At 42.6% G+C, this 20,954-nt stretch overlaps 2 protein-coding genes across 3 annotated transcripts; both read left to right on the top strand.

Moving 5' to 3' along the window:
• The first annotated feature begins 3,003 nt into the window (after positions 1–3,003).
• On the top strand, positions 3,004–9,067 carry DUSP19 (dual specificity phosphatase 19). Its single transcript, XM_052676198.1, has 4 exons — positions 3,004–3,290; positions 3,365–3,411; positions 4,570–4,722; positions 7,775–9,067. Exons 1-4 carry the CDS (start codon positions 3,071–3,073, stop codon positions 7,994–7,996), a joined length of 642 nt encoding a protein of 213 aa, XP_052532158.1. The 5' UTR covers positions 3,004–3,070; the 3' UTR covers positions 7,997–9,067.
• Positions 9,068–9,214: 147 nt separating this feature from the next.
• On the top strand, positions 9,215–16,613 carry NUP35 (nucleoporin 35). Of its 2 annotated transcripts, XM_052676195.1 has the most exons (9): positions 9,215–9,349; positions 9,696–9,866; positions 11,040–11,167; positions 12,769–12,829; positions 13,405–13,546; positions 13,927–13,996; positions 14,087–14,215; positions 15,563–15,727; positions 16,039–16,613. In XM_052676195.1, the coding sequence occupies exons 1-9, from the start codon at positions 9,316–9,318 to the stop codon at positions 16,114–16,116; spliced, it is 978 nt and encodes a 325-aa protein (XP_052532155.1). In that variant the 5' UTR covers positions 9,215–9,315; the 3' UTR covers positions 16,117–16,613. The 2 variants fall into 2 exon arrangements, with proteins under 2 accessions (XP_052532155.1, XP_052532156.1); XM_052676196.1 differs by lacking the exons at positions 9,215–9,349; positions 9,696–9,866; positions 11,040–11,167 and adding an exon at positions 11,202–11,376.
• The last annotated feature ends 4,341 nt before the right edge of the window (positions 16,614–20,954 follow it).

The following is a 20,954-nucleotide window of genomic DNA, read 5'->3' as shown; positions in this document are numbered from 1 at the left end:
CTCCTGTCTTCTTCAGCAGTAGGAAGGGCAGCAGGAGTAGGCATTGTGTCTTGACAACTTTGCAAAGCTGAAACTGAGACTCTGCACCAGGTTACGGCCTCCACACTGTGTGAGGCACACCATTCTGGAACGTACAAGGCAGGGAAGTCACTGCTGGAAGTATGCAGCAGCACAAATGGTAGGGAAACATTTATTATGCCAGAGGGTTGTGCTGTGCCAGAAGGTCAGTATGGACATGACCTGCCTGTTCCAAAGGAACCACGTACCACCAAGTGCTTTGTCAAGTGATGAACACATGCAGTATGATTTACGATGTAAGTTACTCCTTGCACTTGTTTCAAATTTCTTGAATATGATCATCTTCAAATAGCACAATGCATTCCAGAAAAGGCTTACCAGAACCTCACAAAACAGCACTATTACTCCTCCCTCCCACTCTGATTACTTCCCGATGCATTCCATGGTCATGCTTGCCTTTCTCATCACCACAGTACATTCATGATTCACAGTCATTCTGTGATCAACCAGTAGACATAGTTATTTTCAGCTTGTCACTATTTTCAGCTTATGAACCTCCATACTACAGCAGAGGCTTGTATTGTTAAATATTAACTAACAATATTTTGATCTTGGCATCATTTCTCTTATTACAGTCCTCAAAATCATCTAGTTATTTCAGTTGGAAATGTAATATTAATAGCATACTACCTGTGTTTCATTCTCTGCTTCAGTTAAATTATTGCTATAAGCAATCTATCATAAATTCTTGGTACACTTTGCAATCAAGTTCAACCCTCTACCATGCACATTCTTTGCAGTACAAGGCTGGTTTCTCAAAATCAGCTATCTGGAATGTCTGACTATTTCTGATAGAATCTGGCTCTTCTGCATAGATGAGTAAGAGCAGTATCTAGGCCAGAATGAACAGAAGGAAATAAATACAGCAGAGAGATGATATTGTCACATGGGCTTTCTGAATACATACATTTTCTGTAACAATTACCTTTTTTGTTTTCTATCTGACAAACGTTAGAACAGGTTCTGCTAAATTTCTTGACAGAAAACAGAAGAACTATGAACTTACAGACAGCTTACAGCTCTACTGCATTGGTAGAGAGCTTGTTCAAGAACTGAAGATTCAGCAAGACCATAAACACACTCACCCAACAACAGGGAGACAGCATCCAACTCCTGTCACATCTTTAGAGAAGTTTTCTATCTTTGAGAAACAGTGCAAGAGAAAGTGTTCACCTGTGAAATGAGATACCAGTTTAGAACTCCAATCTCACAATCTTTTCTTCTGTCACATAATATATGGTATGAACTAGACAGCAACAAGTAAATGCCTGCATGACAAAAAAAAATACGGTGCTTGTTAATATCTGGGCTTGTTAGCTTTCAGTGTGCTCACACTGACACAGTAATCAATATCATATGAATTCCTCAATGAATATCTGCAGAATACTTGCACTTCACAGATAACAGTACAGATTCCGTGTCCAGCAGGGACCCCTGGTGGTTAGTGTAGTTATGGCAATGGCAAACATTCCTGGCAAAAGTTGGATCAGCCCCTCTGAAACCAGCTTCTTTACCGCGTTCACGTGAACTGCAGTCTTCCTCAGGTGTTAAGGAACAATATATAATCTTATTACCATCTTTCAGCCGTAGGAACCTTACATGTCTGTAAGAGCTTAACCTTGCAAGCTCTCACGCCCTGTACTGGCATGGTGCAGAAGCCAATTACGAGGCAAATCCTAGAACCCTGCTCCTCTGGGGGCAGGCTTCTGAGTCTGAACTGCAAGCAAATACTTTGCCAAGTTGCCTGACAGAAGAGGCTCCCTGCACTCTTGCAGGATACTCTACAGCTTTTGGTCTTTCTCTGTTTCTCAAGGACAGCTGTAGCAAACCAATGCACCTTAAAATCATATGCTATCAAACAGCATTCACTTACTGCCTTTCAGCTGACCTACCTCATCAAAATTATCTACCAGGCCTCGGAAAAAAATAAAACTTTTAAGTCATTAATGCTTTAAGATAACCACTGTGTATAAACAAGGGATATTAAGATGTTATAACCACAAGAGAGTTAGGCAAAATAGATTAGCACAATAAGGAGAATAAATGGAAGGCTTACCTACAGAAAGCACCAGAAGAAGGGATCTCCAGAAGAGACCCTTCCCCACTGGTAGCCAGCTCTTAAATAGGTCTAGGAGGGGTCCAGGCTGCACCCCTTCCGGCAGCACAGCTGAATTGCCTTCACCTGTGCTCCTCTGGCTGACTCACGGCTTGCCTCAGGTGATCAGAGGTTCAGGCCGTAACTCAGCAGTTCCCATACACACTGTAAGCCACAGCTCACTTTCAAGGAGGCTATTAAATACACATCTGTCGTGCAGGATTTTACAAAAGCACACGCTTGTATTTAGAAAGTACTTTCGGATGTAGACAAGGATTGCTGTAAGTCACATGTAGCCTTCTGTCGGCATCTCCGCTCCGTGCTCCTGTCCCTATCCTGACCCTTCTCCTTGGCTTTATCTCCTGGTTTTGACTCTTGCTTTCCCAAACACAGCAGCACTCTGCCTTTCTCAGATAAACCTCATTTCATAACCGAATTCCTGTGAAAGAATCGCCTCCGGCAGAGCCCAAAATAACTCACAGCGCTGCAGTCCCCAGCACTATGCTCCGCTTCTTGAACTGCATTTGTCGGCTTCCTTACCGGAGCTACAACGCCCGGCTCGGTTCTGTAGCTGCTTCAAGGGAAGGATCATTTCGGAGCCATCGCACGGATATTTAGGGATATTTTAACATCAGAGGGCACGGTGAGACGTAGTAATTCACAAGCCTTTATCCCACGAACCGACACGGAGGATGTCGCCGAGAAAAGGAGCGCCTTTAACGGCGCCCGCCGCCCTGAGCTCGGCGAGGCGGGCAGCGCCTCTTCTACCGCCCGCCCCCTCAGGGCCGCGCCCGCCGCGCGGCCGCGCACCCAAGCGCCGCCCTCAGCGGGCCGGCAGCCGGCGGGGCCGCCTCGTGCGCGGGGCCAGGCGGCGGCGGGCAGCCGAGCGGCCGTGCCATGCACTCCCTCGCTCAGGAGATCAGGAATTTCTCTAAGGCCAACCTGCGGAAGCAGCGCACGCGGGTGACGACGCTGACGGGCCGGAGGATCATCGAGACGTGGCGGGGCGCCTGCTTGCAGGTGGAGGAGGAGGCGGAGGCGGTGCCCGGCGGCGGCTTCGTGCGGGACCTGAGCTGCGACCTGCAGGTCGGCGCCGCGCGGCCCTGGCTGCTGCTGGGTGAGTGAGCGAGGCGGGCGGCGGGGCCTCTCGGCGCCGCGGGGCCGCCGTGCGACGGGTTGCTCTCTCCTCAGGGTCGCAGGACGCCGCTCACGATCTGGAGACCCTCAGGAAGCATAAGGTAACGCCGCAGCGCGTCTGGCATGGTGATTTGGCGCGGGTTTCGTTCTTCGAGACAGACATATTTTCGAGCGGCGTGAAGGGAAGTGGCAACGTCGTAGCTGCGTGTCTGAGGGCTCGGCGAGGAGCTGGGACGTGTCGCTGTTTGACGCGGCTGATCCCCGCGTTGCCCTCAGTGCAGATGTCAGCTGAGCAGAGCCAGACGTGCGTGCCTGTGGGGCTGAGAGAGGGAAGGCAGCGGCTCCAAGGCCGTCCTCAGCACTGGTGCTTCTACCCTCCTCCATCGGAGTGAGGGGACAATAAGGTCTTTAGGACGTTCTGCAGGACGGAGAGTGCGCTACTCTGGTGGCTGTTGCAATCTAAACATCAGTTCCCTGTAAATGACAACAATGTATGCCAGCCATGGCTTGAGCAGAGTAGAGGTGGTAGGAGGCCAGACTTAGTCTCTCCTGCCAAGCACAGGTGTAGTTTACTCAGGGATCCTCGTGATCCAGTAAGCTGTGCAGGTACCTGAGCAGCACAAACGGGAGGCTGATGGGCGAGGGCAGGCTTAAAATTTGGGGAGTTACTGGATGATCTCTGCTCTCCCGCCGCTTCTCATTTTCCACCTGTATGCTGGCGATTCCCTTTGCTGCTGAAAGTCCTTCCTTCAGTCCATGTGTTTGGGTAAGCACAGATCTTTACATTTCCTCGTATTCATCCTGAGAAGGTAAAATAAAGCTTTTCAAGCACGTGGTGTGTAGCAGGAATTTTAAAGCTCATTGTCCAGATTGTCTGACAGATCTCGTGCCAGTGACCTTCCCTAGAAAGTCTTCCTCACCGTCATACTCAGCACTGAGGTGTTAACCATCACCTATCAACGTATTATAGAATCAGAGAATGATTTGAGTTGGAAGGCAGCCCTGAAGGCCTCCAGTCCAAGTCCTCCACAATGAATACCTACAGCTTGATTAGGCTGCCCTGAGCCTGATTCAGCCTGATCTTGAATGAACTTGAAAAAAAGCACACCATAGATGGACATACATCTGAACAGTGTTGTTGTAGAAGTTACGATCTGTTTATGTCTAAAGAATAATATACCTTTGTTCCTGCTTATTTTGCTTGCTGTCTTCAGAATCTTTTTTTTTTTTTTTTTTTTTTTTTTTTTTTTTAAACTTAGGTTACACATATTCTAAATGTAGCCTATGGAGTCCAAAATGCCTTCCTTAATGACTTCATATACAAGACCATATCTATATTGGACCTTCCAGAAACTGATATCACCTCCTATTTCCCAGAATGCTTTGAGTTTATTGAGAAAGCCAAAATCCAGGTACAGTATATCAATACAATATAACTATACAGTATGGTTATTTATTACCTCCTCTTAAATCTAAACAGCTGCCTCTGTCAAAAGCCTTGTATCCACATACAGTTATGTACCAAGACTATCAGAGAATGGGTTAGTAGCTTGAAGCCATCCAGTGATTGTAACTGCTGATAAAATCCTGAGAAGTCATCACACAGGGAGTAGGATGAATGACCTGCGTTTGGGGGTTGGTTAGCTGCTTTACATGTAAAACCAAGAGGGATGACTCCTATTTGTTAAACTTGGCCTTACTGTTTAATTTATATCAGTGGTAGCTTTGACACTATGACCTGACAACCAGACATTGTTATACATTATTTGACTATTTCTACCATATTCATTATTTACACAGTTTGAGATAAAAGAAGATAATCTTGCCCCGATGGCTTTGTGTCACACAATGTTCTTTCCTTCTCTCATGTATCATTTACAAGCTATGTGATACACATTATCACTTATGACCTGCTGGAGGTTTCTTGTTACTGTTTCCACTTCATTTCTAAATGAGACTTGCCATTCATAACTCCACAGAGTTGATTTCTACTTCTGGTATTTATGTTCCAGTTACTATTTTGTAAACTAGGGAGTTCTCCTGCTTATTTCTCCCCCCCACCCTCCCTCAGTACTAGTGTTATCGTAATGAAGATCAGGTAGTGGAATAGGTGTTCTCTAATATTAGTTCATGAAAAATATAAGTAAAAACCACCTCACATTTTTCTCTGCATAATACCGTTGGCTATGTCAAGTCAATGTCAAAAGACCTTATGATGAGATGTATCATGAAGTGCTATTTTGTGTAAGTAATTACAAAGAGATGCTGCAGTTTCATCTCCTAAGGTGGGGGGCAAGGGATATTCACTGATGAGAAAGTTTAGATGTATAAGAAATTGTAACCAGGACGTGGTTAACTTAGGAGAAACACTTACATTGAAGAAGTGAGAAAAGTGTGCACTGTGCTATGAGTCCCTGGCAGTTATTGCTTGTAACAGGATTGAGTTTACTAACACTTGTTAACTGCTCGAGTCTGTAGACATTGTGGTACAAATGATTCTGGTCACCACCTCTTTCTCTAGGCTGCAAATTAGCAGACAGATTTTCCATGACATGCTAGGTAACCAGTGTCAATAATATTGCTTGTACCTAATGCAAAATTAGTGCTAAAGTCACCTCTGTATAAACCAGCAATAGATTTTACCAAGGAAAAGTAAATGTGTTCAGTGTTATATTTGGTTTAATATTATTGGCATGTTTTCAAGTCTACTCTGTGGAGTAAGTGTGAGAAGGAAAATGAAAATGTTCCCAATGGACAGTGGGAAGGGGATGTGATTTCCATTGAAGAAGAAAAGAGGTAGTATTGTGATCAGTGAGGACTGTAAACTCAATTTCATACTTCATCTTGTAATTTAGGTTGGAGTATTTTTGGAGCAGGAATCATTTTAAGCTCTGCGTATATCAATACAGCAGATAATTGGAACTTCCAGGTCTGTGTAAATCATAAGGTTCCTGCAGCCCAATTGTTCTTTTTTTTTTCTTCTTCTAAGTAAAAGGCCCATTTAATAATTTGTGCACAATAAGGACAGAAAGAACAGACTACTAATGTCAAGAATATATTTATGTAGTCTCAAATAACCGAGTGTGTTCTGTCACATTTCAGTATCTTTATTTGACATCTGCAGTAGCCAACCTCAGCAGCACCACCACTTGGCAAGCAGTTTGGATTGAGCCTTTGCTAGGCCAGAATCTGGTGTACAAAAGTGACACTATCACAACACCTGGTTGTTGTAAAGCTGGCCCACACCATACTGAGTTGTCTAGATGTCTTTGTGCCTAGTATTTTGTAAATGAAACTTACAACATGTTTTTGAAGATTCATTCAGGTGTCTCAAGGGTTGTGTGGAAAGTGTTCAAGCAGGCTGAAAAATACTGATTTTTGTATGTAATTCAAGATAAGATTGAATTTAACCACTAGGAGAAAGATTTGTGAATTCCTGGGAAGTTGAGTACAGATGGATACTTAATCCCCAAGTAAGGGGCCTTAGTTGAACCACCTGCATCAACAATTTTACTAGTCATACAATAGCAAAAAGGAGATTTATTGCACGTCATATAATATTTTGTCTAATTTTCATGTTCCTATATGCAATTCCGCTTATCCAAAATTTAAATAAAGAACTCCAGAACACGAAATAAACATGCAATTAACATTACAGGATGTTCTAATACCTGCCTCTACATCTGTTTGCAATTATAATGCTATAAGGGATGGAAAATGTCACAATAATAGTAGGGTAACAAAGCCTCTAGCTACAGCAAATGAGAAAGAACCCAATGACAACTGGTAGAAGTACATAAGGAAACAAAAAGAGCTGCTTATTTAAAAAAGACCTCAGATACTTGGGGATCTCCAGAAAAATCCTCTCGCCTCCACTGCCAGCCCTTAAATGAGGTCTGGGAAGGGGTGGATCCTGGCTCCAGCCCTTCCGATCGCTCAGTGTATTGCACACACCTGAGCTCCCCCGGGTTGGCCCTGCCTTCCCACCAGGTGCTCAGTCACTGCTTTAGGCCACGACTTAGCATTGCCACTACAGCTGCCTTTTTGTGTTTTTAACTTGGTAACAACATACAGTCAATTTCCTTCCACGTTTCAAATACAGTAAATTTTAAAGTTAGCGCCCAAGTAGATCAAGAGTCTTAGTGTCCCAACTGTCCATGATCTGGTGTTTACGTGAGGAAGCTACTGCAAGGTCTTGGAGAAGAGGACAGAGAATGCTTTTTAGTTCTGAAACATTAGTGAGGTGTGAAGTATTGACTAATCATCAAGTGGCCTAGGCTAGAAAAATATTTAGTTTGGGGCTCATCTATCTGTGTTTGGAGGTATTTGTTTATGTATATGTTTGCTTTGAGCCAAGCAAGGAACTTTTACAAAATATATTATAAATTGAGTTTTTTAGCTATAGTTTTTTGTTTTTATCTACTTCATGAATGTCTTCACTAATGTTTCGTTTGGTTCTCAAAGGATGGTGTGGTCCTGGTCCACTGTAATGCAGGAGTCTCCCGTGCAGCAGCAATAGTCATCGGTTTTCTGATGAATTCAGAAAGACTGAGTTTTGCTTCAGCCTTTTCCTTGGTAAAAAGTGTAAGGCCTTCTATTTGTCCCAATCCTGGCTTCATGGAACAGCTTCACAAGTACCAAGAACAGATTATAAAGGCAAATGGAAGCATAAATGATCACGACTGATCACGACTGGGAGAAGTGAAACAATCTGTTCTGTCTATATAGTACCAGATGTTGGATGTACTTTAATCTCTTGTTTTGCAGTTCTCTTACAGGTGCACTTTAAAATCTTTCTCTATGTATTTTTTTTTCTTATGTTCACCTTTACACTCCCATTTTTCAGCATCTGGTGTAGAGGCCAAATGGTACTCGACTGACTTCACAGATGTTTTACCCAAGAGAAAGTTCTTCCCAGAGCAATGAAAAAAGATAAAGTTTTTCTTGCTGTAGCGAGGAAAGAGACAGAATGATTTTTTTTTTTTTTAATGAATCACCAGAGAATGCAGGCAATGCAGAGAGGAAATAAAAAGGTAACTGGGATTATAAAGTTTCCCCACTTACTTTCATGCTAGACCAAATCTTTACATGTTCTAGCTGATTGTAACACCTGGATAAGGTGTTTATATAAGGAAGTAGCTCGATATTGGGTCTTACATCTATGGAAAAACCATGGAGGATTTTATTGAATGTTATGGGCTAGCCAGCCATTAAATATGTATAAAAAATAAAGCAGATAGAGTCCACTGATGGAAGTAACAAGGTGTAGGATGCTTTAATGCCTCACTTCTTTCTCCTGTTTCCCATCAGGCAGCAAATGGAAGTGCACTAGCATGATGTTTTCAAAGTCCTAGGAAACAAGCTATCAGGGTTTTGCTGTTGATGGTTTTATAGATCATTTGGGAGCAGGTAGGTAGTCACAAACATTTTTCTTATCTCAAAACTCTTTTGCTTCAGTCCCCTCTACCAATGCCCCCTCGCTCCATTCCACGCAGTATAAAGAACACACATCATGGGATAGGAACTCGGTTTATTTTTTTGTCACCCTGCTGACAGATCTCAGACGAGGTTGTGTTGTAAGATAGCGTGTTTAGAAAAGAAAAATACAGAATCTGTGACAAAGACTTTGTTGATAGCAGTATTTACGTGGCCTTTGTACCTGTTCTAAGCGGTTGGATAAATTAACTTTCAACACACCAAAATAAACGCTGTGTGTGTGAATAACTGTGGTTTTAAATGAAAAATATGTGAAATCTGGTTACTATTCCCTCGTCTTCATTTCCGAGGCGAACCGATCACTCCGTTTGCACTAGGACGCATCCCTGGGACGCGACCCGCAGCCCCGCCCCGCAGCCGCCTCCATTAGCGCGGCGAGCGGAGTGGGCGGGCACGGCTCGCGCCACCCTGCGTCACAAGATGGCGGCGGCGGAAGTGACGGCGGGAGGAAGTTCCGGTCTGTTTGAAAGCGCCCGGCGGAGCTGCTGCTGCCTCTTCCCGCCGCCCGCATGGCCGGCTTCGCCATGGATCCGCCTCCCGCAGGTGAAGCCGCGCCGCTTTTCGTGCCGCTGCATCGCGCGCGCAGCGATCGGGCGCGTGCCGGGCCGTTGGGCGGCGCGGGGCACCTCAGCGCTTGGCGCCTCTCGGCGCCCTCAGACACCGACGCGGGCCGCGGCGAGCTCGGCGGCCATGCGGGCCGCAGTTGCGAAATCGGCTAGGCGGCGATGAGGCGGGCGAGGGAGGGAGCCCGGGCTCGGCGGGGTTTCCTGCAAGTAGAAAGCACTCTTAAGGAAACCGCTGTGGGAAGCGGCGTGGCGCTGCTCGTTCTTCCATTCTTTTTATCGAACGGATCGGAACATCTCACTGCTCCTTCTTTTCGTTGTCCCAGGAGCGGAGCCCATGACCCTGGGTTCCCCCACGTCCCCCAAGCCGGGCGCCAGCGCTCAGTTTCTGCCCGGCTTCCTGATGGGCGACCTGCCCGCGCCCGTCACCCCGCAGCCGCGCGCCCTGAGCGGCCCTGCCGTGGGCACCATGGACGTGAGGTCTCCTCTGCTCGCAGGTCAGTTCTCTTCAGGTGCCGGAGAGTTGTCCCGAGCGTCGCGGCTGGGTTCGTCCTGCTGCTTAGCTTGGGTTCTGTGCTAAGCAGCTGTGTTATAACAGCACACCTGCGTTCAGTGAAGTTGGCTGGAGCTCTTCACTGTGGGTTTACGATTAAACCTGCTATGTACTTCTCCCTTAAGTAGAAGCCTTGTAGGAAACTATAAATCGTCAAATAATTGCGTTTTACTGCACTGAATTCTTACCGCCACAGAATATCAGCTATAGAAAAAGAGGGATGAGTAATATAACCAAAGTGTGTGGTTAAGGGAATGTCATTGGAGCTTAGGCTGTGAACTTTTAAAGAAGAGCTTTACTTAATGCGTTCTGATGGTTCGTGAATGTGTTACTCTGTTGAGAGAGGAGTACATAAACTCCACTGAGCATCACGAGGGACTTCTGAAAGGCTTAGCTGCCGTGTGTTTTGTGAGTGAGAACTGTTAGATCAAACTGCTTTGTTTGGGATAAACACACTAAAGCGGTTCGAAGGTTTATCACCATTTTTTTAGTCAGCGTAATTGTCTGTTACATTGGAATTCTCGCAGTTCAATATAAATAGATGGGAATAATAATAAAGGAGGTTAGCTGACTTAACTTCATCTTGTCCAAATTCATGCTAGTTCATGCTTTCGAGAGCTTATCTTTCTATTTAATGTAAAATTTCATGGGAAGGAAAGAAGTTTGTTCAGTGGGAATGCGATGGCATGGGCAATGTCTGTGCACGTTTTGATGTGGCTCTTCAGTACGTAATGTGCCTTCAAAGTCTTAAATGCTTTGCTTTTGCTTTTCTCTCTTCGAGAAGATGGTCTGGAACAGTTGAATTACGTTAATAATTGCTTCAGAATGGGAAAATGTTGATATGATCAAAACTGCTTAAAAAGAACAAGTGCGCGTAGGATGTGTTTGGCATGCAGAGATCTCAAAGTTTTAGGTGGTAGTTCTGTAAGGAGACATTTTCTGATAAATACATGATATTCTTGCCTAAGATGTTCAAAGCTGAGCAGTTTGGTCAGCTGTTTTGTGAGCTAATGAAATGACTAAGTATTTCATAGCTAAATACATTGTTAACTCTGACTGAAGAACACCTCGCAGAGGCTAAAGTTAAAAGCTTCCTTTCATTCTGTTTTAACTTCAGGTGGCTCTCCTCCACAGCCTGTAGTCCCTACACATAAAGATAAAAGTGGTGCTCCACCAGTTAGAAGCATATATGATGAATTGTCTAGTCCTGGACTTGGATCTTCACCACTAACTTCAAGAAGAGCTGTAAGTGGTTTACGTACTGTCTTTTTTCTTAGCAGGCAAGGTCGGGTATCTTACAACTTCAGTGAGCACTTTACAACAGTTATTGCAACTGAGTTAGCAAAGTGACTGGTGAGTCTTCTGATCATGCAGATATGCACTCCAATCTTCTTGTGGGCCTGTTCCTGTGTCCTCTGAGAGCTTTGCTCATGGAACTACCTGTGATTTTTAAGGTATTTTTAAGAATGAGAAAATATGAACCGTGCCTCTGCTGTACTTTGTATGTGGTAAACTCGGATTTGTTACAGCTTTTCATGTTCTTGTCAGTCTACGATGTTACTGTGTGGTCCAAATACGCTTTCCTTTTAGTAGCTGTACTGGAAACACTAATCACAGCCTGAAGCAGTGATTGAGCACCTGATGAGAAAGCAGGGCCATCCTAGGGGAGCTCAGGTGTAAGCAATGCACTGAGCAACTGGAAAGGGCTGGAGCCAGGATCCACCCCTTCCCAGACCTCATTTAAGGGTTGGCAGTGGAGGCAGGGGGGTAACTTTGACCAGAGATCCCTGCCTACTTGAGGCTTCCCAAAGGTAAGCAGCTCTTTTCCTTCCTTTCTGTACCCATGGCTGTTGCCTTTGGGCTCGTTCTCATTTGCTGTAGCCGAAGACTTTGCAGCCCTGCTATTGTCATCCCATAATAGTAATACAGTAGGTAAAAGCAACAGTATTACCAAAATGCAAGGACATTTATACTGAGTAAAAGATCTGATCCAAACTTGGGCAGTGAGGTGGGGTTAATCTTGAAAGAGCAACAGAAAAACATTTCTAGAAGGTTATGCTGATAGGAAACTCCCCTGCTTACTGCAACTGAGCAGTCAAGTGTTAGTGGATATTTTTGTCAATGAACATCTATTGATGTAAAGAGAAGGCATTTTTCTGAATGAACAGATTTTATTAAATGTTGTCTTCTGAGAGGCTTATTCTGAAAGTTTTCCAAGGAGGAGATCCCCTACTGCTGAAAAATAATAATAATAATGGTAATGAACAGCTCGCAGTTGGAATGCAGATTGCTAGGCAGACAGGTGCTCCAGTTTGTTTGATCCTTTGAAGAAATGCCATCACTAAGTATAAAAACACACTCAAATTGTTTCAAGAATTGAAAACTTTATATGAAGAAAATAACTACTTGAACAAATAGAACTTGACATTTGATTTCCTTAATTAAATATTGAAGTTACACTGATTGGTTTAGAGGGAAAGAAAGTAATGATGGGTACATGTAGGGGTATGCTCCATGATTTATGCATTTTCTAGAAGATGAAAATCAGATGGCTGGAAATCTCTCATGCTGACATCCTTTCCGTTAAGATGCATGTAGTGCGAATTGCTGGCTTACAGAAAGTCTTAGTAATCAGTTGGAAAAACTAAAATGTAGTAGTTGAGATCTGCTGGGTGCTAGAATGTGTGAAATAAAGTTATGTTCATGTCTGATATTGATCTAAAAGGTTAGAAGTAACTGACGGCCGACAATGTTACTGCCTGATGGTTAAGTTTGCCTGGAAAAGGTCTGTTCTGATCTCAGGAGTGTACTTATAAGTATTGTTTGCTTTCTGTATTTTGATGCAGGGCAGCTTTTCTTTAACCCAGAGCCCATTGGTTGGAAACATGCCATCAACTCCTGGAGCAGGTAGATGTCCCATCAAAATTCTGAATGTATTTTCTTACTACTTTTCTTAATAGACAATGTTCAAACTACATCAACTCCTTGCAAATTTGCAAAGGAGCTGCACCTGTTCTTTTAACTAGCTTTTCAAAAAGTACGTGGATGTGAACAGAAAATACCTCTTGACTCGTACTGATAGAATTTCAATCAACTTCACTTGTTCCTCACTCAGCATCTCTTGTTCGAGAAGTGTCTGTATTTGAGCGAAGCTGCTGAGGTTGAAGGCTGGTTGTCCGTGTTGATAAGGTTGATAAGATTTGTCCGTGTTGATAAGATTCTGTATGAACACGTGGCTTCTTGCTAAGCTTAATTCTGAGTGTCTGGCTTACCTTTAATGTCCCCTGTGTAGGGCTAAGGGAGGAAACATGCTAACTAGTTGGAGAACTGACAAAATCTGGACCGACTGAATGTGTTTTTGCAAATAAAACCTCCTCTGCATTCTTCTGTGTACAAGTGAAATACTTAGTACTGAGTTTATTTTTCTCTGACTTGTCTTACAAATGAATATGTTAAATGGTTAAATCATTTTAACTTAACAGCTTCAAGTATGTTCAGTCCTGCAAGTATTGGGCAGCCTAGAAAGACTACTCTGTCTCCAGCTCAACTAGATCCTTTCTATACTCAGGGTGATTCCCTAACTTCAGAAGATCAACTTGACGACACGTGGGTAACTGTATTTGGGTAAGTGAATTTCTGAAATAGTTGAGAAACTGTGGGCAAGGTCTTAGCAATGTATGGAAACAAGTAGTGCTTGGGCACTGCTATTACTGGATGTTCCTAGGTCCTTCAGAAAGCACAACTGTGGTTAAAGGCAGCAGGTACACGTACCTGCTATTTTAATGGAGAAGCTTAACTCTAAATGTACATTATTAAGTTAGAAAGGCACCATTCTACCATTCCATTTATGGCAGGTTAAAAATACGTACCAGTTATTCCTTGTAAAATGTTACTGAAGTACTGGTCTGTTCTGGATTTCTAGAAGCCCTGACTGGAGTTGTATTCAATCACAGAAAATCTTACACAACTCATCATTTTTTGGGGGAATTTTTCTTCTCTTTCAGATTTCCCCAAGCATCTGCTTCCTATATCCTTCTACAGTTTGCTCAGTATGGAAACATATTAAAGCATGTGGTATGTCTTAGTCTGAAGCTTATTTCTGAAAACATTCTGGCTCATTCTTTAAAAAGGCTAAGTTAACAGTTGTTATTTAATCACATACAGATGTCCAACACAGGAAATTGGATGCATATTCGATATCAGTCTAAGCTTCAAGCCCGAAAAGCCCTAAGCAAAGATGGAAGAATTTTTGGTGAATCCATCATGATTGGTGTAAAACCTTGTATAGATAAAGTAAGTTAACAGCTGCTCTCTTTTAAATATAAGCACTCTGCCTTTGGAATTCCTCTTCATTTCCCCTACTCACTTTGTCTATTTGAATAATAGAGCATATGTAGTTAAGTTAGATAAAATGTATTGTATTATATGTGAATTTTTCTTAGTTATTTGATGAAATGCTGCTGAAGAGTATCACTAGGGATGCACTCTCTGAAGTATGGAAGCTGTAATGCGTGGAGTTATGTTGTTGTACATGATGTGAATTAAGATTATAACATCAGAGAACTGAGATATGTTCCCTAAAATGAAATTTGGTATTATTTATGTTGCTCTCATTTGTTTCTTGAATCTCTTGCCTCCTTTTTATGTGACTGCTTACCTGACTGAGTTCTCAGTTTATTGTAGCAACTTAGGCTTATAAATTTGTTAGCAGCACAGTCCCGATTCCGTTCTTCAACTTGTACCATGGGAACACACATTCTGTTCTTGTAAGACTTAGGCATGGTTGTATTTGAGACTAATTTTTTAATAAACAGTGATTTTCTAGGCATTTCCAGTGCTCTCAGCACTGATTCCTGCAGCACTTTGTATTGAGTACAGTACACAGGCAATTGAGTCATTCTTCTGTAGTTCACAGATTTTTATTTTTATTTTTTAAGTCTCTTCTTATCCTAAGTGACAGTAAGGAGTAATACCAGCTTTAAAATGTAAACCCATCTCGAATAATGCTCTAGAAATGGAACTTGAAATTACTTGGTGTTTTATCAGTTTGAAACATTTCTTATGCAGATTCAAATTCAGAAACAAAACAACTTTAGTGCCCCTTTCCTTCATGGGCTTCTGGTCTCTTTTCTTACCTTGCCTACTATTTTGCTGTTCAGTGTCATTGACCGAGTTGCCTGTAACCTAACCATGTAAGACAAGGCATCGCAGGCATCCCGTCTCTTAGTTGCTTTTGAATTCTTACTGTGTCTTTGGGTAGTGTTCACTTTAAAATACGAATAAATACATCCATAATCATCTGTGTTTTGGGGGCAAGAGATTGTGGGGATGAAGATGTCAAGCTACTTCTGTAGCTTCCCGGCACTGAAAAAAGTTGCTTCTCCAGGCTTACTGCAAGTTTTGCCATTTTTTGTCTTCTCCATACTGTTTCAAACTTGTCTATTGATTGTGTACTGATCATCAGACTATGAGCTTCCACTAGTTCTCAGTGGCATATGCACCTTTTGCACCCTGTATTAAGTAGGCACTTGAGTGTAATCATTGCTTTCTATGGGATACGACTATGTTTATGAATTGGAGATAAAGATTGAAATAGTGTTTTTTAGTATTGGCTTACTTTACTTCAATCCTCTTTTTAAGAGTGTGATGGACAACTTTGAAAGAAGCTCTGCATCCTCAATGTCTTCAGTTTTCACTCCACCTTCAAAAACTGTAAGCACACCAGTACAACCTGCAAGTACTACAAAGATTTCTACTATGAGACCTCTTGCAACAGCATACAAAGCTTCCACTAGTGACTACCAGGTATTTTAAGGGAAACAAGCATGTGTTTTTGTGTAATCTTCTGTTAAGAGTGTGAGGCTGGGCACACGTGAACTTGAATGTGACCTTAGCCTTTTTTCTCCTGTTATCACTGGTAAAGATGTGGCTTATGTGCATAGGCTTACAAAATCATTTAATAGATTTATTTACTTTTCAGAGGTTGAGGGCTTGTTCTGAAACTTCAAGATACTTTGTCAAAATACAGTAATGTATAGGAGAAGTGTGGTTTTTTCACATTAACCCTTGTGTGAACTAATTCTTTTTTCTTCCTTCTTTTTTTCCCTGTTTTCTAGGTGGTTTCAGACAGACAAACGCCTAAGAAGGATGAAAGCATTGTATCTAAAGCAATGGAATATGTGTTTGGCTGGTAATTGGCAACAAGAAGTAACACACTAAGTTGGTCAGGGTTGGAAATCTGCTGCTGGCGTCAGTGGTTAGTTGTATAACTACTAGTGTCAGTATTTTAATTTATATCACCTTCAGTGATGCCTTCATGCCTTCAGTGATTTCAGCAGACATGTAGCTTGCACTTTAAATGATTGCAATATACACATGGTTTTAGAAACTGCATCAGTGTAAATAAGTGTTTTTTTTTCCTGTTTGTGCTCTGATTGCATGATTGTAGAAAAAATACAAGCACTGACTTGGCTTCTATGATGACTTCATGTGAATTGCTTCCCAGTAAAGATGATGGGCTACTTGCAGGAAGAACACTATGTATAGCAGGCTTGCAGGGACTGTTCTTAATATGTGTGATTTTAATTTTCTCATTTGGATTCATTGCTGTTCTAAAACTATCTTTGGCATCCTGTTCTAAACGTCGTAGTGACTTTTTAACGGTTTTATTAATAAAGCTAAGTAAAGTTTTTCTAGGTTGTTTTTTGCACAAGTATGAGTTCTGCTAGGAAATACTGTTTGTGTCACTCTTGAAGAAGTAGATGCTACCTGATCTTTCTAGAAGTCTTTGCAGAGCAGATGCTGCTGACTATTGCTGAAGTACCAACCTCTGTTAAAACTAATTACGGTGCAAGTTTTGTTGAAAGTAAGAATATACGGTTTAAATATTGGTATGTAAGTTACCTACATGGGTGTTTTACAGCAGTGCACTCAATAATAATTATCAGTTTATAGCCTTCTACACTGCAGAACATGGAGCTAAAGTAGCTGAATAGAAAAATGCAGCATTGGTGACCAGAGCTACTTTTGTTTTGGGATGCTTCGATGAATTCCTCCTAAGGCACTGGTTTAATGAAATTATTTGTATTTGACACTTAGCCCATCTTGAAGTTGTTTTTATGGAATCATAGAATGGCTTGTGTTGGAAGGGACCTTAATGATCATTCAGTTCCAGCTCCCCTGCTGTGGGCAGGGTTGCCACCCGCTAGGTCAGGCTGCCCTGGGTCCCATCCAACCTGGCCTTGAACACAGTGAACACATCCAGTGATGGGGCATCTACAACTTCTCTTGGCAGCCTATGTCAGTGTTTCACTACTCTGAAAGAAAAAATTCTTCTTAACATCTAATCTAAATCAAGACTCTTTTAGTTTAAAGCCATTCCTTCTTGTCCTGTCCCTATCTACCTGTGTGAAAAGTGTCTTCCTCCTGTTTATAATCTAATATTGTAAGGCCACAATGAGGTCTGCCTGGAACCTACTCCAGACTGAACAAGGCCAGCTCTTCCAGCTGTTTTTCATAAGAGAAGTGCTGTAGCCCGCTGCTGAACTCGGTGGCTCTTTTCTGGACTTGCTCCAACAGCTCCACGTCTTGTAATTGGGGACCCTGGTCCTGGATGTAGTACTGCAGATAGGACCTCATGAGAGCAGAGGATCACCTCCCTTGACCTGCTGGCTGCCCCTCTTTTGGTGTCACCCAGGATGCAGTTACCTTCCAGGCTGCAAGTGCACACAACTAACTCACATCTAGCTTTTTGTCCACTGGGATCCTCAAGTCTTCAGCAGGGCTGCCTTAAGGAGTTCTCTCAATCTGGGATTGCCCTGACTTAGGTGTACAGTACCTTGTGCTTGGCCTTGTTGCGCCTCCTTAGTTCTGTCGGCCTGCTTCGCAAGCTTGTTCAGGCTGCTTTGGACAGTGTTACTTTCTTCTGTTGTATCAACTGCATCACTGAGCTTAATGTCTGCAAACTCGCTGAGGATACACTTATCCCACTGTCTCAATCATTGATTAAATGCTAAGGAGCACCAGTTGCAAGACATACCTGGGTGGCACTGCTTTTCACCAGCCTCCAACTGGATTTAGATCTGTTGACAATAACTGACAGCATCCAACCAGTTCTTTACCCAAGAAACAGTTCAGCCTTCAAATCTGTATCTCCAATTTAAAGATAAGAATGTGATGAGGAACCGTGTCTGGATAGTTGACATCAAGTCTGGATAGATGACATCAGTTGCCCTTCTTTTGTCCACGGATGCCGTTATTCCATCATTGAAGGCCACACGGTTGGTTGTAGATGTGCTCGTGGTAGAGCCATGCTGGCTGTCTCATATCACCTGTTTGCCTTGCATGTGCCTCAACACCATTTCCAGGAGGACCTGTTCAATGAACAGAGTTCAGCTCAGGTAACTGTTGATCCAGTGAGCACACAGTCTTTGAGATGGCTTATCCCTCTTCCACTTGAAAAGAGAGTATTTTGAATTTCTGTGATTTTTAGAATGTTTTATTATTTTAAAACTTTTTTTTTAAATATAATTCTGTGGTTGTTCTAGGGGTAGGTCTTTCAGTTTGTGCTGGCAGTGAACTCAAAGTGAGGTTCCAGTCGCACCTGATTGTCGTGTTGCATCACACTGCGATATCTCAGTGTTCATCCGCTGCTCTTTTGGGATGAAATTGTTTGGTAAGATGAGTCCCAAAGCATGCTGATGTACCTCAGATGCTAAGAGGCATGTAGTTTACAGGGTTAAGCTAGAGATAGTCGTGAGTAAAATCCACAAACCAGGAGGAAAACTATTAGCACTTCCTGCAGTTGGGCTTTATGGCTTACATGAGCTGACTTGATGTACTTTGCCTGTGTTCCTTATGGCTGGGAGTGGTTGTGAAAGGAGAAAAAAAATAGCTGGAAGCTTGTAATGCAAAAGCACCAGTGCTTCTGCATAAGGTTTATGAATCCTGAAGAAAATATTCAGAGGCAAGTTGGCATTCATTAGTTTAATAGAAAGGTACTCATGTTTTGGGGGTAGCTGGCCAGTCAGTCTCTGCTAAGTTCTCAGTCCCAGTGGTGGCTGACTGTGGTAGTGTGTCTGCCCTGAGATGAACCAAGCAGACACTGGTAGTGGCAGATGGGCAAGATGTCTACTAACCCCCCTTAGTATCATGGCCATGCGTAACAGCTAGAGACAATAAGGCATTGCATTTCAGGGTAGACAAGGTCATTAACAGAAAGGATTCTTAGTTACAGCTACAGAGGTTTCTCACAAACAAGTTTCTTCCAGGCGCATACAAAACACAGAGGCCATTTACTTGCTTTCCCAATCTAACACCTGTTAGGGTAATGATCTGCATTTTTGCACACACATGCTGAATGGCCGTGTATAGTGGAAATAATACTAAGTCACAGCTTGAAACAGTGATTGAGCACCTGGTGGGAAGGCAGGGCCCAGCCAGGGGAACTCAGGTGCAGGCAATGTACTGAGTGACCAGAAGGGCTGCAGCCAGGATCCACCCCTTCCCAGACCTCATTTAAGAGTTGGCAGTGGAGCAGGAGGTTCTTTCTGGAGGTCCCTGCTTTCCAAAGGTAAGTAGATTCTTCCTTTTGTTTCTGTGCCCATAGCTGTTGCATTTGAGCAAGTTCTTACTTGCTACAGCTGAGGACTTTACTGCGGTGTTGTTATTGCGGAGCTTTCCGTTGTGTTAGACCATGTTTATCTGATGTGGTGATAGCCTTGTGAAAACTACTTTATCCTAGAAAGAACTAATGCAATTTCTCCTTCAGTCTTTCTGCAGTGGGGAGAACCTGAATCAGATTTGTATCAGGTTAAATGAGGTTGAAAGAATGGTGATGTGCTGAAGCAGAGGATAGGATGGATGTCTGTGATTAGTGTGTGTAATTTACTTTGCTCTAGAAGTAATAAACAGAAGGAGAAAACTGATATTTATGTAGAAACGGATAACAACTATGTCCTTGTGGACAGTAGCATTACTAACTTCTCTTCATATGGCTGTTGTATGGTAGAAGCCTCCACTTAATATGTTGGCTTAGTGTAATGCAGTAGGTAAACCCTTATATCTCTGATTTGGGCTTTATATGAGAACTTAGCAGTGCCACACTGCAGAAACCACCACACGGTTTTGTTGCAGTGTGTTCTTGAGAGGTCTTTATTATTTACATGAATGTACGGAGGCCATGTGTGATGAAAGGGCAGGTGATAGAAAAGTACATGTGTGAAGATTCTGAAACATGCGGTCTATCTTCAAGAAAACTTGTTCAGGGTTGGCTGCTGTTGGTTGGTAGCATTGCTTTTAAAAATCCAGTTCTTCCTATTTCCCTGTCTGCTGCCTGGTAAAGGTTCTTTTCTAGCTGTAGCTAAATGTGATTTACAGTAAAGTCAAAGCTAAGGACTTCAACTACTCACGTGTAACATTCACAAAGTTCAGTTCTGGTTTCAATTGTCTTCAGTCTCACAAGCTTCGTATTTGTGTCGTTAGGATTGTGGCTTTAGTTTAAAACAAAATCGAAATGAGCATTTGCTTTCTGTTCTGTCTCAATTGCAACGAATTGCAAGTTGCTTGTGAATCTAATCCACTTCTTGTTATCTAAATAGAATAAATACAACAAATCTAAGGATTTGTTAATTGTTTCTGTGGTCGTGTCCTTATTAACTACTTATGGTTTGGTTTCGTAACAAATACAGTCTATTCATCCCCTTTTCATATCACCCCTCTTCAATCTAGATTTCTTGTAATTTTGAAATTGAGAGACGTTTATTTGGGTAATAAGTCTGCGATGATGTAGAATGAAGAGAAAATGTTGGAGTCGGTTATGGCTGCCTCTCTAATTTAAACTCTTTCAAACTATAGGTGTCTACCTCCATCTTGTGGCAGCTCATCAGAACTTCAGTAGCAGTTGTAAGTGAATGAGCTATGGTTTTGCACATGGGCTAGGCAATGATTTCTTAGTAGAAGAAAGGATTTGCTTCTGAGTTTACTATATACATAATCTACTATGTTTAGGGGTAATTCAGACTTACAACATCTG

The sequence above is a fragment of the Tympanuchus pallidicinctus genome, unplaced genomic scaffold (genome assembly GCF_026119805.1).
Source record: "Tympanuchus pallidicinctus isolate F22 unplaced genomic scaffold, pur_lepc_1.0 scaffold15, whole genome shotgun sequence".
Classification (NCBI taxonomy): domain Eukaryota; kingdom Metazoa; phylum Chordata; class Aves; order Galliformes; family Phasianidae; genus Tympanuchus; species Tympanuchus pallidicinctus.
Note: the sequence above shows the minus strand (reverse complement) of the source record. Positions and strands in the feature narration are given on the sequence as shown.

What these genes read in the sequence shown, in the direction of transcription:
- DUSP19 (XM_052676198.1), top strand. Translation starts at nt 3,071, where the DNA reads ATGCACTCCCTCGCTCAGGAGATCAGGAATTTCTCTAAGGCCAACCTG. An exon ending in AGACCCTCAGGAAGCATAAG is followed by an intron (nt 3,412 to 4,569) that starts GTAACGCCGCAG and finishes TTTTAAACTTAG; the next exon opens with GTTACACATATTCTAAATGT. An exon ending in TTGAGAAAGCCAAAATCCAG is followed by an intron (nt 4,723 to 7,774) that starts GTACAGTATATC and finishes TGGTTCTCAAAG; the next exon opens with GATGGTGTGGTCCTGGTCCA.
- NUP35 (XM_052676195.1), top strand. Translation starts at nt 9,316, where the DNA reads ATGGCCGGCTTCGCCATGGATCCGCCTCCCGCAG. An exon ending in ACGTGGGTAACTGTATTTGG is followed by an intron (nt 13,547 to 13,926) that starts GTAAGTGAATTT and finishes CTTCTCTTTCAG; the next exon opens with ATTTCCCCAAGCATCTGCTT. An exon ending in GAAACATATTAAAGCATGTG is followed by an intron (nt 13,997 to 14,086) that starts GTATGTCTTAGT and finishes AATCACATACAG; the next exon opens with ATGTCCAACACAGGAAATTG.